The sequence below is a fragment of the Ambystoma mexicanum genome, chromosome 10 (assembly GCF_040938575.1).
Source record: "Ambystoma mexicanum isolate Mex_15411 chromosome 10, UKY_AmexF1_1, whole genome shotgun sequence".
NCBI lineage: Eukaryota > Metazoa > Chordata > Amphibia > Caudata > Ambystomatidae > Ambystoma > Ambystoma mexicanum.
In genome coordinates, this window is record NC_090932.1 from 1,488,731,168 (window position 1) to 1,488,749,253 (window position 18,086).

General features: G+C 46.4%; 1 protein-coding gene across 2 annotated transcripts in view; it reads left to right on the forward strand.

Moving 5' to 3' along the window:
• The window catches only part of B3GNT4 (UDP-GlcNAc:betaGal beta-1,3-N-acetylglucosaminyltransferase 4), a 154,264-nt gene extending 136,901 nt beyond the window's left edge, over positions 1-17,363 (forward strand). For both annotated transcript variants that reach the window (XM_069619598.1, XM_069619597.1), the window contains exon 2: positions 13,874-17,363. In XM_069619598.1, the coding sequence (XP_069475699.1) occupies positions 13,911-15,005 (1,095 nt within the window). In that variant the 5' untranslated portion in view covers positions 13,874-13,910 and the 3' untranslated portion in view covers positions 15,006-17,363. The remainder of the gene's footprint in view (positions 1-13,873) is intronic.
• Positions 17,364-18,086: the final 723 nt, after the last annotated feature.

Genomic DNA, 18,086 nt, shown 5'->3' on the forward strand with positions numbered 1-18,086 from the left:
GTTCCCCTGTCAGGGTCCTTTCCTTCTCCCTCCTTCTTCAAATGAATAGATAATGCCCACGTCGTAATGAGCCCCCTAGAAGGCGCTGGCCATTAAAACGTTGTATTTCGGGGTGAGGGGGCTGCTTTTTTAGTGTCGCTGGGAACCTTTGTTCTGGTCGTGCGGACCCCGCTGTGTACACGAGGGCCCCTCTGCGCTATTAATATTTAAAGGCTTTTGTTTTAGAAGGAAACTTGTACGCTGCGTGTCTCGGGTTGAGCATTCGGCGCAGTGGTTCACGTGCCTTGAATGTTAACGACCCCCGCATAGGCTTTGTCATTGGCTGAGCCCCGCATGTTTATCATGTCGAAACATATGATGCGTCTGTACATACACAACAAAACATGTAGCCACTTGCCGACTCCCATGTGCTGAATCGTGTGTTATGCAAAACACCTGGTTGAAATAATTGCATTTAAATTCTTAATTCTAAAAGTCTCTCAACCACTCCCGACAATGAACCTCGCCCTGAAAGCCTCACCTCAGGGACAGAAACGCCGCGACCCCATCATGGTTGAAATAATTGCATTTAAATTCTTAATTCTAAAAGTCTCTCAACCACTCCCGACAATGAACCTCGCCCTGAAAGCCTCACATCAGGGACAGAAACGCCGCGACCCCATCATGGCCACCCGCACCACCAGCCCTCCCCACCTAGGACGCCCACCGCCAAAATCACTCCACCCTCCTACCTCGCAATACCCGCTCGACCATTGCTCGCCACTGTAGCCACGATGCTCCCCCCTCCTGCAACCGCGATCTTCTCCTCCGGAACACGACCAGTCCTGCCACGGGCACGCCGAGATCCTCTCCTCTGGAACACGGGCACCCCTGCCACAGGAACGCTGGAACCAATTCCGCTCCGACCAAAAATTACTTCTGGTGCTACACGTGGGAGGGGGGCAGGAAGCCGGAGGAAGTGATCGTTCCTACGACGATCCTACCCTTTTGTAGGGTCTTCCCCCCCGGCTTCCTGTCCCCCCCCCCAAACAATCCCCGGTACCCCCAGCCACTTCCGGGGCGGCCCCCTCCCCCTCGACCCCCCCCCTCCCTGCCTTCGTGAATTGGCCCCTCCCCCCCTCGCCCCCGTGGGCCACCAGGAAGCTGAGGCTCGGGGGGGGGGGGGGGGCAGGTCTCTGGCCCGGCAGCCCCCACTAAGGGGCAGCGCCTGCCATGCCGCGTCCCGCGGCGCATTCGCCCGCCGATTTTGTTAGAAGTCGAGTGCAAGTAATTCTAGGGTACCCCTCCTATAGAGAGTGCTGCAGGCGCAGTGTGCAAGCGGTCGCATAAGATGCACCTTTCGCGTCTGCAGAGAGGTGAATTGGTCGTTGCAAAAAAACGATGTCCAGATTTAAATATTGAAAATCAATCTGGTTCATGCAGAGATATCCAAAGTAGTGGTGGATCTGTGTCCTAGGCGGGGGAGGGGGCCGCATTCTAATGAGTATAATCTAGTGCAGCTTCAATCACAAGTCTGAAAGCCCCCACTTAAGGACTGCTGTGCGAATGAGCGGTCTCTGTGACCCCTCTCTACCCTTCCAATCGCTCGCCTGGCATGCAAGTACTGACCCCACATCCCGATTTCAATTGCTTAAACGTGAATACCTAACAATTCTCTCCACCAGCTGGCTCAAGCAGCAGGTATTGGGATGGCAAAACTCAACTTTTAAGAACTGCTGACAGGGTGGTAGAGATCTCATTTTCTTATTCTAGTGATGTCGCAACTGGACTGTTGTAATGATTTGCAGGCGTTTATGCGGGTAGTGCGGGCTGCCATAAAGACATGCTCGCCCAGAGTTGATAATGCAATTGTATCCTGTTTAAAAATTGCTGGAAGCTTTTTTTGCTCCTGGGTTTAACATGGAAGAGCCTGGTTAGCTTAACACCAACACACAGCTACCAGTAGCTGCTTTTGGCTCCCAGAGCCACCCAGTGCCACAGATGTACCCATTTGACATTCACTCTTAGGCTGAGTAGTGTGGATTCACTTTGCTTCTCTTACCAGATCCCTACCTAAGTAATAAATTACAGACAACTTATGTGTATGGAAAAGTTGTAGGCTGTAGGCATTTTATTTTCTTACAGAAAATACAACACAACAAAAATAATTACACAGCCATATGCTTTTGGGCACATTGTGTCCAGTTCCGAAGCTGCCCAAGGCTCCTGAGTCCTTGTTATCCCTGAGCCTTCGTTACTGGGCACATGCCGCCACACCTGAGTGGGTGTTCCTTTCGCCCGCCCAGGTTCCCCCCAAAAGCACCCTACCTACAACCCCGTTCCTGGAGTGCCCTAAAAATGTTGTCGGGGGGGAAAAAAACCCATCCCTTCCTTTGATAGGTGCACCCCATCCTGGTGAAACATGTCCGGATTGTTCCGGTGTAAGCCATGTCTTATGAAATGCAGCCCTGTGCTCTTGCAGTACTTTTCTACTGATTTATTTAGTTGCTTTCTGGCTATCTCAATTGCGTGCCTCTTCTGTGCCCCATGCCAGACCCTTCTTGGTATTATCTCTGACATAAAAATCTCGGTTTTCCACCAGCTGCGGGCTATGCTATGCAGTGACTCGCAGATGTTCCTTTGTAATTTACCCCTGTTTGTGCTCTCCAGGTCGTTTCCCCCCCCCCCCTAGATGTATAACCAGGTACTTGGGGAAGGGGGGGTTCCTGAAACCTATCAGGTCCGATAGCCTGTCGTGGATGTCCTCCCAGTGCATCCCCGGGAGGCCCCACCATGACGTAATTGTGTTCCTGAAATGTAGTCCTTGCTTCACCTCTTCCAGCCACCTGCCTGCCCGGGTCACGAAAGAGTGCCCCACTATCCATGCCGATTTGTGTGGTCCGGCCTCTGTAGAAACGGGGGAGATAAGTGTCATATCAGTTCCTCCCTTATGTATTTCTTAAAACATTGCGACTTCCATCCCCCAATTCGTCTCACCCCCTTTGCTCCCAGGCCCCCCGCCCACGCAGAGGTTGCTGCCCCTATCCTAAAAGAGTGTGTCCCAAAATCGGCTGGATCCTATCCCGCTTTCGCCACCGCCTGTTTTAATACTGCCTGAAACTGGTACCTGCTGAGCGCACTGCCGTCCCTATGGATCGACATCCCTTTGATACCCATACTAACGTCTTTTCTTGCCATGCCGTCTCCTGCCACCGTATTCCTGGCCACCAGCTCCCCTATTCTGAATGCTCCATAGTATGCTAGCGCAAATGCTGTCATGAACAGTGCGGTTTCGTACGTGCTGCTGCACGTGTCTTGCAGCACCTTTAGCAGAATTATCATTTTCCCAAAATTTACCGGCCTTCTGCTATCTGGTTTCTTCCCCTCTAATTTTGCCCATCCCCTCTTAGCTTATTTTATCTTAGCGCTGTCAGTCGGGTCCGGTATGCCCGCCACTTTTGTGGTATATGCCACCGCCGCCAGGTGCGCTGCTGCCCAGCATTCTTTTTCCCTTTGGCAAATGCCCCTTCAAGAAATTCACAAATTTTTTCCGTAGAAATTTTTTCCACCTCTTTTACACCTGTTTCCATCAACACATCTTTTACATGCTTTTCGTACTGCTTACCCGTCTTGTATGTCAGGGCATTTCTGGTCAGCTTGTCGATGACCCTTTCTTTTCTCTGTTCTTCTCGCACTTCTTTTGATTCGACCTTGAGGCCAACCTCATCCATGCCCCTTCCCCTGCCTTTCTGACCAGTTCCACCGCCTCCTCGAAGTCTGAATATGATACTGTCGCCTCGCTCTGAGCGATGCCGTCGTTCACCGAGGCACCCGGGGGTAGGACAGGTGGTGTATCAACCTGTATTCCCCCTCTTCTTTTTTCCGCACCAGTCCTAGTGGTGAACATAAAAATTCTTCAAATGGTAGGGCAGTGAACGGGCCCTCTACCCTCCCTAGTTCTACTTCCTTCCTGATCTTACTGGTCACTATCTCCCTGTTTTCGCTTGCTGATTTTAGATTCCTAGGAATGTCATGTGCTCCCTGCCCGGTAAACGGGATGTTGAAACCCTCTCTAAAGCCTTGCCTGATCTGTTCTGCCGCTTTTTGGTCGGGGTATTTCCGGAGCCACCTTTCCATCTTCCCGATTTTTACCGGCGTGGCCCCTTTCCTGTCTCAGTTTTTATTTTCGCGTCTCATCTCTTCTGCCGCTTGGCGCCGCGGCCCTTGTGCACTTGGAGCTGCTGTGGTCACCCTTGCATCTTTCGCACTTGTGGCTGAATTTTCACCTCCATCCCCAGCTACATGGTACCCCCTTTTCAAATCTCCTGCATTGCCCTGGTTCCGCTTGTGCCGTCCCCGTGTTCCCACTGCCCCCACCCTGTGTTGTCGGGGGCAGGCTGCTCTGCCATCCTCTCTGTGACCCATAATTTCTGCTCCGAAAACTCTGGTCTCTATTCCTGTCATAGCTGGATTCATACCTTCTGCCACTCGATCTATAATCCGTTTTGTAATCATTCTGCCAGTACTGCCTTCTCTGCTGTCCCCCTGTGCTCCGCTACTTGGAATCCCATTTCTCTTTTAGCACGTTAAAAATGTAGAGGTTAAAGTTTTCTTTGTCCCAGCCCATATCCGGAAAGCAGTCCATCTCCTTTCTGAACTCATGGTCATACTCCAGTCATGCATCCCCTCCAAATGCTGCGTGGACCTTCAGCACCCTCTGTTGATATGCCACTAACGCTACCCCGTCTTCCGGGAATTTTTGTATTATGATTGTAGACATTATGGTGAAGGCCGACATCCAATTGTCAAAGTTCCTTACTACTGGCCCCTTTTTTAGTAAGCTTTTTTCATCCTCTTTCATGTCCTCCAGGGCCACATTCATCCCCCTCTTTTGACAATCTAATGTAAATATATCGATCAATTCTTTTCTCCAGATTTTTTCCTTTACTTTGTCATTTATGAACCAAGCCATCGCTTTCATTGACCTGCCCTGTGCGTCTTTACCCATGGTTGGCCTGCCATATTTCGTCATGAGTGGCGCCTCATTTTCCGCCGCTGCCACCGGCGGTGCTTCCCCCGGTGGTGTGGCCCCTGCCCCTATGTTTGGCCCTACCGGTACACCTTGTGGTGTCGATAAAATTGGTGCTCCTTGCGGCACCGGGACTACTGGTGCCCCCTGTGGTGCCAGGACCGGGGCTTCCCTGGGCTCAGCTGGTGCCCCCTGTGGCGCAGGGACCGGGGCCTCTCTGGGTTCTGCCCCTGCCCCCCCTACCCCACTCTGCATTTCTTTGCTCACCACTCCTCACCATTTAACCCAAGCCTTTAGGTGATCCCTTTCTTCGTCATCACTGCTTGATTCGTCTGATGGACTCCCCTGCCACCCTTCCCTGCTTTTCTTCCCCCGTTTGCTCTTCTTGTCATTGGTTCTGGGCGACTTACCCGAAACCGTGACGCAATTTTTAAACATGTTTACTATTTTATTCCCCACATTATTATTCACGGTACCTTTCTTATCTTTTTTCTTTCTCTTGGTCGGTGCCTCCGTCCGTTCCTCTGATCTCTTCGACTCCGCTCTCCCCTTTTCTGTCCTTGCGGTACCTTGTCTTCTCCTTCGCTGCTGCTGGGCTGTATGAACAGCAGAGGTGACGTTGCCTTCGCTCTTTCTTCTTTCTGCATTACTTCTAGCACCCATTGTGCTCCATACTCCTTCTCCGCCTTTCTTGCCCATTCTGAGAATTCTCGGGCCCTCTTCGGTCTTCCTTCCGCCATCCTTCTCGTCTGAATTCTGTCGGTCGCGCTTCTGTTTGACCACTGCGAAAGTATCTTTCGCTTCTGCTCTGGCACTGTTGTAACCACCGCGATAGTATACTTCTAGAGAGGTAGAAAATGCGTGAGCCCGCAAGAGCAAACGTTTTTCCTTCCCCTTCTCCAGGTACCAAGAGCCTACTCGAGAGAGGTGAGCTCTTACCTGGTTTGTGCCGCCTCTCCTTTTCCAGGCTTACTTATACCCCCCCGGCCTTTTGTTCCTTCCTGGGGGCAGCTGGGTTACCCCCTGACCCCTTGCTGTTACAATTCGCACCTACCCAGGTACTGTTTCCTGCCCCTCCTGGGCTTTTGTTTCCTGTGGCGCCATTCGGACGCCCCTCCCTACGCTTTCGCGCTGTTTTTCCCCCACCCCGCGCCTAAACTCCCAAACCCTCTATCGTCCCTTATTTCATGCAGCCTGGGGCCTGGGTCAGTCTGGGAATTTGTAGAAAGGTGCATTATGAAACCTCTAGAAGACGTTCAATGCGTGATGGGGCATGGGTACTAGATGCAGTTATAGTTTCCACATCACTTGGAGGTTTAAGATTTGCTGCACACCGTGTATTAGCTCTTCGTTCTGCAGCAGCTGAGAGATAATAAGGTGAACACAGTGGCATCGCAGAGATATTCCTTTACATTATAGACCGCAAAAGAGATCGGGCAGTAACCGCAATAGATGGGGACAGAGTTATGGATAAACTGGCAAAAGTAATGACTAAATGAGATGCTGGAGAAGTTGAAGGGAAATAATTTGAAAGCAGAAACAAAACTGAAAGCAATCTAAAGAGGAAATAAAAATGAAAGAAATGTAGAGCAATAAAGCAGAGACTGGGGCTAATCGATATCAAAAGTTGGCAATGGAGTGAAAGACAGGCCAACATAGCCAGAGGAGGGGTTTATATTATACGCATGTTTGGGTGCACGCCACAGTTTGTAAAGAAAGCAAGTTTTATATCATCTTTCAGCCACTGGCATTCTTACATCTCCCCATGTTAAGTCGCTATCCAAAGGTAGCATAGTTTTCAATCTCTTCAGTTCTTCTGGTTCTTCTGTGTTGCACATTTATTTTTTGTAAGTTCTCCATTGTTGATGCACTGTCCTCCAGAATTAATTCAAAAGACATCACATTAATAACTCCTCGATGGAAGTGAGTAATTCCTGGTCCGAGGAATATTCGGACACACAGGAGCTGGAAATGGTTCCTGCGCCAGGAACTCCAATTTCAACTGTGTGCGAGTCAGAATTGCCAATTTCAGAGACTGCTCTGGCAAAATCAACACTTGTCACTTATCCATTGTTGAAATCATTGTTAGGTGTTTTCCAGTTCTGTTACATAGCAGGACATAAAATAAGCAGTGTCGTATAGCAATTGTCTATGCAATATTAATAGGTTTGCTAACTAAATTGACATGTGTGCAGCACAGCTACCTATTTAAATTACCCGGTTCAATGAAAGCACAGTTCACCCCGCATTCCTCTCCGGGCTCTCTCCACCCTCTTTTCTCTGTTCACTGCAAGTTCAAAGGGGCTAATGGAGTAATCTTCTCCTCCAGTCTTAAAGTGCCAAAGGCCTGTGCGGTAGTACTAGCCAAGAGGTCTTTCTTTTTAAAATAATTGCAAAACGGAAGTAATCGGGATGCTACGTCTTATTGAACCAAATATATATATTAAAAAAAAATGTCCTGTTTGGCAAAGATCAGCATGTGTTAACTTTTATACTTTTGACAGTCCTGCAATTCCATTCCTAAAAAAGTGTTACATAATGCATAATTACATTATTGCTACTCAAAAACACGGAATTGTCTACACATTTTTCAGTAAAGTTTAGAATTTAATGTCAACTATATTGTATTTTTTTGGGGAAGGTGCATCGTATTGACGAGTACAAACATTTGTAAATAATGACACTACCTGTTTTTGATGGCAAACCTAGTTCTTTGACTTGCGGATTGCATTGCATCTGTGCAACTGGTATTCAGTCCATGAGCTTATCCCAAACTCCTTGGCATTCTTTCATTTCACCCTGTTGCTTTATACTAGCTGCCCTGAATTTGGGATGGCCACAAACTACACAATTTTTACCTAAAGTTCTCTGCCTACTACACCACCCACTCTGCTTAGTCTTTCTTTCCGCTTAGATAATGAATACACAAAGTTAACTAGTTGTTTATGCAAAGCCGAGATCAATAGTTCATCCAGTCTGTACATCTACGGATCTGCTGTAATACCATACATTGTAGTTGGCCTCCAAGACAGCACCTCTGGCTGTCCTAGACCTCTGGCTGAGTTGCATTACAGCTTTTCCCCCTGGAGAGGGATGTAAACCCGGCTGGAGCTCCCTGGGACCGCTGCTGGGCTTGTGGACTATCGACCCACATGGGAGACAGGTACCACGGCTGGGGAGCAGCACCCCTGGCCTTCCTGGAGCTCTGGTTGTGCTGCGTAAAAATGTTTGCCCCCAGGGAGGGACGCGGACCCTGCAGGGTCACCCCATGACCACCGCCGTGCTGACGGGGCGGTCGACACGTTTTCGTTTCCACCTGAGGTTTGGTTTTCATCAGGACATCTGTGGGACAGGTGGATTTTTTCGATCATGGGGAAATGTGTGAGAATAGTGTATTTCTTGTCACATTTACGACTTTTCCCTTTGCACCCAGGTCAGTGCACCCAGACATGTGAGGTACCTGTGGGAATGTGGGTGCTTTGTAATACAATTTCTTGATGTATAAGCGCCTTACAAATGCACAATCAATAAATAAGGTAGGACATGTGTTTTCTCTTGGTAGTGGTAACGTTTTCATACATTTCCAACTGTGGTTTGTTACACAACCCTATAATTTGCCAAATGTGCCTTACATTTAGTCGCTGCTTTAGGCACTGTATGCTTTTGTGCCCTGTTCAAAAGGTCCGCCTGTGCTCTTTCAAAAAAAGTATGCCTGGCATTTTTCACCACATTGGTTTTCCTCATTTTCAAATGCTAAGTACGTCAGTTTAGGCCGTCAGCATAACAATACTGTGTAACATGGCTTGGTTTTTGGCTCGTGGTATTGCTTGTTATGTGAAATATGAAACATTTGTGATTTCCATAGAAGAGTCAGGGGAATGTGGCAGTTCATTGCTTTTCTGAATATTCATGGAAGCCGTTACCTCATTAATGCAAACATGTCCAGGACATGCTTTTTGTCGGCACTTTTCCAATTATTTGGCCAAACTATTGGAATTATGGGTACATAGTTGTTGCCTACCTGTGCAAACGACCCCTCCCTACTTTTCAGAAATGTATGCCTTTGTGTTCCCATTGAGCTTTCCTACCCTCTTTTTCCATTCTTCCATTCTGTGCAAGCATTTCGTATGAAAAGAAAAGGGTGGGGGGGGGATCGCTTAACTCCCACAAAACTGAAGGTAAAGTGAGACCTGCATGGTATCAAGAGACACAGACTGAAATGTGTTTGTTTGAAAACCTTTTATTTACTAAGGTTCCTGGGTTGGTGTAATGCCTGGCTGGCCCTAACTCTAAAGGGATAATTCCCTCAACTGCGGTTTGTAATGGCCGTCGTTGTCTAAGAGTCCAAAGTTAAAGTCTGTCTGTGTCTAAACCTATGCTTGCCCTCACTCTATGCAAAAATGTGATGGGAAGTCTTTTCAAAAATAAGAAAAATAGTGGTTCAACAAAAATGGAAACCAGAATTGCTTTCAGGTGGTCTTTTCAACAGGTGCTGTTGGGTCATGTTACACACATATATTCAATCCACAAAGCTATTTATAAGACCTTCTCCACAGGTCCCTTGTAGTTATTCCAATTACATCCAATGTCTTTAAGTTCTTTGGGGTTCCCTTCCCCAAGCTTCAGCTTCATCAAATTTCAAACGCCATTCAAAATAACAGTTCCGTTTGCAAGCTTTCTGGGGTTCCATTCCCCATGCTTTAATCCTCTTTACCAGTTCAACAAACCTTAACAAGTCTCTGACTTAGTAAGGCCTCTTAGGGGTCCCTTTCAACTTTGAACACAAAACTCGGTTCTTTATCGGGACGTGCTTTGATTTCCTAAATGGGCCTCTCAGGGTCTACTTCTTCCCCAAGCTCTAAGCCTCTTCCAGCTTCCAAACACAACATATCATTTATTACATTTTCCCTGAATCGGAGGCTTTCGAAAACACCAGGCTTTTTGCTTTTCCTAGGCGCTCTGACCCTCTTGCCCCTCTTTACTCTCACATTATTCTGTTACCTCATTTATTTCCTTCAAATGTTCTTTGCATCCCTTTTCTTCTGCTTTCCTTTCTTTGCGCCCATGCACCCTCTTTTGGATCTGTTCACACTTGCGCCTTCCTTTATGTGCCCCAAGCACCTCGTGCCACTCTCTTGTTACGGGCCATTCACTGTTTCATTTTCGCTTTCTCATCTTCTGCCTCGATCAGGCTTTTATTTGCCTTTCACCACAATCTGCTTTTCTTTGCGTTCAGTCTCTTTGCTGCACTTACATCCTTTTCACTTTTCTTTCTGTCCGATTCTATGCCGCTTTCCTTGTTCGTGCCTTTTCTCCTGCTGCGCTCTCATTTAAACGCACGCTCCCAGGTTTCTATTGCATTCTTTCATGAAACTCCCCGGGCAGCGTCTTGTAGAGGCAGCTCCTTCAGGCAATACAGGATGGAGGTCAGGGTCTCACCACCCACTCGGGCACCCTTGGGGTCGGCACTGGCCCCAAGGGAACGTGCACTTTGCTGGTTCTTTGCCTGTTGAATGCAGGCATCGCTTCTCCGGCTTCCTGGAGGCATGGCTCCCTTGCAACGGTACAGCCCACACACACTGTGGCAGCATCTCTGCGTGCCGTCTTGCTCCTGCTTCACTGTACCAGACTGCACCCCCAGCTCGCTCAAGTTTGTGACTGACCACAACTTTTATAGCTGAACACACAGTCGAGTGTAGTCAGGTGTGAATGGTTACTTACCCGTGCCTGACTCTATTAGTGGGACAGTGGTTTTCTCTAAGGCCGGCTGCCCTTACTTGCCCAGTGTTCCTGTGGGTAATCCTCCTTGATCTTAGTGGCCTCTTCCTCATCACAGTATTTCTTAGAAATGGGGACGGGAGATGAGGTGAGATTGTAAACCTTCCTTTGAGATTAGGGGAGATCGTTTAAATGGATAACCGGGTTTAGGTTGAGTTCAGGTAACCGTATCTGAATTTTGCCATGGGATATATGAATTTCTCCTGATGTGTTTGTCCCTACGGGAGGAAATTGGTATAGGGTGTCGGCTGATTTTTCCCAATGATTTTGAGACCATGAACAATTCTTATTCCCAGTGCTCTGATCCGGTGTCACCTGTGCCTTCCTCCTCTTGGTCATTAGCCTTGGTCATTAGCTTCTTTCCTCCTTGCTCTGGGCCAATGAAGGATAGGGTAAGATCGAAGGATCCTCCCGATTTAGGTTATGGGAGTCAAGACCTCCCACAAAGGCCTCTGGGACTTCCTCTTCCACCATTGTCTGGTTAGAATACTACGTCTCCCTTAGGATATTCTTCTGACGGGAACCCAGACCTCCCCTTCCCAGGTCAGGTTCCAAAACGATGGCCCTCCCCACGCCACCTGAATAGATTCTCTGGGTCTACATGGGAGAATACCCCCAGGTTGCTCACAGTACACTAAGAAAATTATTTCTTTCCGCTCAACCTGTTCTGAATTTGCCATTTTCCAAGCTTTCAATAACTGAAAACCTTTTGTTCTTGGCCCTTACAAGAAAAAAACCACATGCTGCTTTTTGTACATCATTTTATTGCTATTTTCTGAAAAAACACAAGTCACGTTTTTGTTATTGTCACTCACCGCCCTTCAACAAACAGCAAATCGTTGGTGTTATGACCGCCTACATGTGGGAAGAAAAGGGTGCAATTTGTGGCCAGGATACAACTTGTAACAAAAAAGTTATAAGGGATCGAATGCTGACGTACCGAAATGTCCAAAATAGGGCTCAGCACAGGGAGGGAAAACCTTCAGCAGTTAAGGTGTTAATAGAAAGAGAGGTAATATATTTTGCAAGGACCATCAGCGAGAGCAAGGAAGGCCGCCATGTCTCTGTGAATCCCTGACAGAGATGGAAGCTACATACAGAAGAAAAGTACAAAAAACCCTTATAACGGACTGGATAATGATCTGTTAAATAGAAATTAAAGTGGAATTGCACAATTCAATAAATACAATTAAGTTTGCAGAGATGGAATAGTAGGATTTGCTGTCTTGATTTGTGACCTACAGGGATCAAAATTAAGATTTGAGAAGCAGGAGCTAGAAGACAGCTCCTGGATATCCAGCATTAATCATTGACCAGGAGCTATATGTGAGGAACCAGGAGTTGGTGCATAGCGTTCTGCAATAAAATGCAACCCTATCACTTTGTCCATTAATTATGAACTCTTATGCTTTAAATATTGTATAGGTGTGTCCCAGTGCTTAATTATAGATGGTCACAAATGCACAGATTAAATCCACATAGGTGTGTTTGTACGGCTTCAGTTTTATTTTATTTAGTCAGTCATTGGACATTTGTGCCTATACACAAATGTTTCCAGGTGCCACAAGACAAAAGGGGGAAGGCGGAGAACAATGATTAATCAATAACAGTAAGGAGCAGTCCTACTAGGGGGCTCAGTTCTGTTTGACTGGTTAGCCGAACAACAGAACTGAGCCCCCAGCTGTTCTCATGGTCGGCAGGTGCCGGCACTGGAGTAGGGTCACATATTAGCTGAGAGGGGGTCCATAATGGGAAGCCTTATGTTGATTATATGTAAATCAAGATGTCTATTTCACTGTGTTCCTTAAAAAAATAAAAATATATTAAACTTGCCCATTACTGCAGCACAAAAATAGCGCCATGTAAATCTGTGGTTTAATAAAACTACATATTGTGTTTGCACTCAACCTAACATCTGTGAATTGGGGATTACGTTAACACATAACTTTAAACGTAGGTTGGTGTTAAGTGATGTCCTCATAAGGTAGCTATTGGTACAAGCCAGGCAGCAGCATCACCATCTAACTGTCCGCAGGCATCAGTCTGGATTGTTATGGCTTGGTTATGTTCTGAAGGGCTCCTTTCAATGCGACAAAAAAAATCACTTTCACAATTAATATTTAGTGAAACGGGGTCCATTTAGCGGACGTCCACCATTCATAAATGTGCCTGACCTGGCACCAGCTAACCTAGGCGCCTTTTAGATATTGCAATGCTGGCACACACACGCGCAGGAACTGCTGCAAGATGACTTACAGCAGGAATGACTCGAGAAAGGCTATAGCAGCTCAATCTACATTACACTGGCATTATGAGCTGATGAAAAGCCAGCCTGCAGCAGTTTCCTTCTGGTGTTCACGTGAAGAAAGCAATATGCGTTTCTCTCTCGTCTGAAGGGAGATGGTAAAGCGTTTTGTGCAGCCATTCCCTGTCTCGCCCGTGGTGGGCTCCTAGATCCAGGCCTGAACCCCTGGCTCGGACCGGACCTACCCAGGAAATATCTGTCTCTCCCCAACTCTAGGAGGGAAGGGGGGAGGGGGGAGGGAGAAGTGCAGGAAGGCAGGGAACAAGTGCTGAGGGCGGGACCAGGAGGGCAAGTGCCGGGGTGGGGGCAGGATAGATGGTGCGGGGGAGGTGGTGGACCAGAATCGAGCTAGTTGGTGGAGGGTGCTCGGGTAGATTGGATGAAGAGGGCCTGGCCCCAACAGAGTACATAAGGGTCCAGTCACAGGTGTAGGGAAAACAGATTAGTAAGGGGGGAAGGAGGAAGTCTTGAAGTTTTGCCTACGAGTTTGGCTGTCTGCTTTATCTTTGGTGGAGGATCTCTTGTTGAATGTTGTGACTGGAAGGGTAGATGCTAACAGGCGTGAAGCGCAGTCCTTTACGCAGTGACTACCCTTTTCCAGCCATGCAGCTTAATTTTAATGCAAACATTGATTATATGTACTCTAAGTTTGGCAAAGATGTAATGGCTCGATTGGATAGAATTCTGTCCGTGTCACTGAACGCCATGGTTGCATACAGTGTGAAAAAGGAAATTGACTTAACAGCCTTTTTTTTTTTTTTTCTTTTTCGTACTCCATGCAGGGTTGAAGACTTGCACCTCCCTCTATTTGCAGTGGACATGATTCCATGGAGAAGAGGACGGCTGCTCTATGTTCTGTTCATTTCTCTTTTCGCCTGTGTTGTATTTATAAGGAAAGAGGCCAAGCCACCTGTGGTACCAGAAGCCTCTGGGACATCCGCTAGCCAAAGACAGACGGTAACGTTTTGGGCCACTCAACCAAAGAAAAACATCCGGTGTTTTCCCAATGCGACCGCAGGCAATTCCTCTGTTGATCTCCCTGAAGCCCATCGTCTCTTCCTCATGTACAGGCACTGCAGAAACTTTTCAGATATCTGGAAGGCCAGCAGATGCGAAGTGGACACGTTTCTGTTGTTGGCAATCAAATCGTCCCCGGTTAACATTGATCGTCGCGTCACAATCAGGAACACTTGGGGAAAGTACAAAAGCCTTGATGGGCATAAAATAAAACTCGTTTTTTTATTAGGCCAGACAGATGTTAAAGTCCAGGCTCACTCTTTGCACCAGCTCATTGCATATGAAAGCGGAGAATTCAGAGATCTCGTTCAGTGGGATTTTGTGGATAACTTTTTCAATTTAACATTGAAGGAAATACACTTTTTGCATTGGTTTTCTGAAGATTGTCTGAATGCCAAATATGTACTAAAAGGAGATGATGACGTTTTCATCAATATTGATAACATCATTGAGTTTCTAGGCACCCATGATGCAGGAAAAGATCTTTTTGTGGGTGATGTAATCAGCAGAGCCCGTCCGATCAGAGACACTAAAGTTAAATATTTTGTCCCTGATTCTATGTATGGTGGGCAGCACTACCCTCCATATGCCGGGGGTGGTGGTTACTTGATGTCCCGAAGCATCGTGCAGCGCCTAAAAATCACGGCAGAAAGCACAGAGCTGTTCCCAATTGATGATGTGTTTGTTGGAATGTGCCTGAAGAAAATGAACGTAATCCCGGTAAATCACGCCGGCTTCAAGACGTTTGGCATACAAAGACCTTTTAATCCTTTTGACCCATGCCTGTACAAAGAGCTGATGGTAGTGCACAAACTCAACCCTACAGAGATGTGGATTATGTGGAGCTTAGTGAAGGATCACAGCATTCGGTGTGCTAGGTCGAGAACTCGCTGGTAACGAATGGTTTAGAAGGTCTTATGTATTTTCTCAACCTGGGCTATCACCATGTCACCAAAGTTTGAATCCTGGATGGTGGCGCTGACGTGGTGCTGCGATATTAAGTGGGACTGTTGTGCCATGATTACAGCATCTGCCAGGCCCAGAGATATTTGAGCTCCCTTTCATCTTTTTCTCATGTCTCAGGGGGATTGAGAAAATGCTTGGTGGAAATGGGGGTTTTGGGGGGGGAAACCGTTGGAGAATGGGGATGCAAAACGTACTTGAATCTGAGAAAGTCGTAAGGATATCTATTGCTTTGCTCCATTGGAGTTAATTGCATCCTGTTTTATTTTGAGTTGGGTATTTAAGCTAGCTCTGTAGGGATCACACAAAAATAGAGAATTAAATGATGTCAAAGCCCAAAATACCGACCCCCATTTTATCACTTAAATGTGGGGACAGGGGTGGGTTAAGTAAATATAAAAATCGAAGTGTGATTGGGAGGAGGGCGTTGCAGGGGTCTCCCCTGCATATATGTGGTAAGAAGAAGTTAAAAACACAGTATTTTCAGCTTCAACATTATTTCTTGGCGGTACCCTGTGACAGTACTATAGAATCATTGTACTGACAGCCTGTTTGTTTGATGTTTGAGATTTTCCTGCGGTGTAAGGGCTCTACTAAGATGTGAACTTTATTAAATAAGCTATACAAAAGGAAACTTAAACCAGCAAGGAGGAGTTTAGAGGTGTATTAGTGGGGACCAAGACTAGTGATTGAGGGTTCTGCCAGCATGATTGGGACTGTTCATATTACACGATTGGGAGCTTTTTCTGCTTAGTGAAGTGTCCCTCCCAATTGATCATTTAATGGCCTCTTGTCCATCAATGTCAGCTACTATCCTTTACTCAAACTGCTATGGAGCACCGTACCATAAAGCAATACAAATTGTATTGACACAGTTAATCTTGAAAGCACGGTTTTAAGCAATTTGTGTTGACTCACATGTCACCCAGAGAGCAACCAAATCTCTAAATCAGAAACAAAGGGTGGGTTACATTTACACAGAGACGACTGGCTGCCATCAAGCAACATGTCTGTTAGCTAAACATTGGCCCTCCTTTTCTGCTAGTGGTGTACATTCTTGCATTGCAGCAGGTTCTGGCTTGATGCCCTGGCCGCATGCCTAAATGGCCACTGTATGGACGTTACCATTCTTTGTGCACCCAAACCAGAATGCCAATAGCTAGACCTCAAGGTGTGCTGTTATTCACAGGGTGGTAGCTTGGCTGTAGGGTTTCATGATGCGTATGTAGAAGGGAAACTAATTAGGTTATGCCTACTCTAATGCGCTTCTCTACCGTTTTTGGTATATTTTTTTTCTTCTTTGGGTTTACTTTGTCTTTTGAGATTTGTAACATTACATTTCTGTAATGGGTTAAACGATGGGTTGTTTTACTTCTAGGTCGTCGTAATGAGGTCTTCTGTTCGTTGGTTATTTTGCTTTCTCCGCGTTGACCTCTCTTCTCCCCCTGAAGCACAGAAAGAGCAACCATGATGACCTTTTGTTTAAATTCTCGGGCATTCATGCTACCGAGGATTTTTAATTCTGTTGACCCCTTTACGAAAGGCCACCGCCTTCTGCGGATTTCTTGCAAACTAGAAATGCCCATAGCTGTTTATTAGGGCACAACAAATGGGCATCAAATACTTTTTGGTCTAGTACCATGCCTCCTTTTTTCTAAAATGTATATTTAAATCCTCTGCAGTTTGAGAGAAACCATCGGCTCCTTCTAAACGATGCACACGTTTTGCCTAAAGAAAATCCCATTTATCAGCTCTTACAAAATAGTTTTTTTTTGTGTGCTTACCTCCTTAAAATACAATCGGTAGAAGATTACTTTTCCCATGTGTGCCCTTCAGTATGTAACGGCCTTGTTAAACTTCAAACCAAGCCCCTTTTCATCCAGCTGTACGGCTTTTCTCATGCGAAGTGTAATGCACACTACTATCAAAGAGGGGGCGGGGGTGTTCAGAAGCCTGTGGAGTAATGCAAACGCCATTGCTGTATTACAAATACCAATCCCTCAATGGTGCTCATTGGACATTTGGGTGTTCTAACACAGTACTGCATTGAAGCACACAGTGCCTATCAAAGCTGCACCACCTGTAAAGAACTCTGTGTTTGGGTTATTTCAAGGTAGACCGATGTTTTATTTATTTCTGCCTCTGGCAGCACTCGTCTTTTTCCTGGGTTTACTTGCACTAGATCTGTTTTGAAGGATGTGAAATGTTTAGCACGGCATGAATGTGTCCAAAATATGAATAATTTTGAGAGTATTTTTTACTGAACAAAATAAAGTGTTGGCTATAATTGAAGTTCAGTTGCTTTTATTGCGCGGATTTTTCGAAAAGGGCGCCTTTGTCTGACCAAAGGTGAATTTAATTAAGAACATTCTTCCGTGTTACAGGACCCCTTTTGGAAAATGAAACCAATTATGTATTCTGGGCGCTTTCACAATGTGTCCTTGTTTTCTCTGATAATGCTGGTGATGCCCAAATGCGCTCCCTTTGTGTCCCTTTGTTGCTCCATGAATTTGAAAAGTTTTTGCTGGATGATTTTTCAAATACACTTTTGAAAGAGTGAAATTGTGTGCATTCTCGTGTGGCACAACTTTTTTTTTAAAGAAAATACTTTAAATTCGCTTTTAGAATTTGCTCTGGTTGCAAAGATTCAAAGCTCCAGTGGCCCCAAAGGGGTGTCGTATGCATGATTGCAAGGTTGCAGAGTAAGGATATGGGAAGGAAAGGCCAGCAGATCATTTTTGAACTGTGAATCAGCAGTGGAAACCTACGTGGCACTTTAGTTTGTGGTTTGGAATGTGCGAACCGAGCCTTACTGGACGGTATTGGTATTTATTGTGGCTACGTGTTTCGTCCACACAAAAAAAAATCTACAAAAGGAAGTCGCCAGTCGACGTGGCTGTCCCGAGTGGAGTGCTCTGCATCAGCAGAGGTTGTAGTGAGTCATGACATGTGGGCGTTGAGGAATATACGGTAGAGAAATTGGGGGCAAAAAGTACACTACATTGGTGCAAGGGG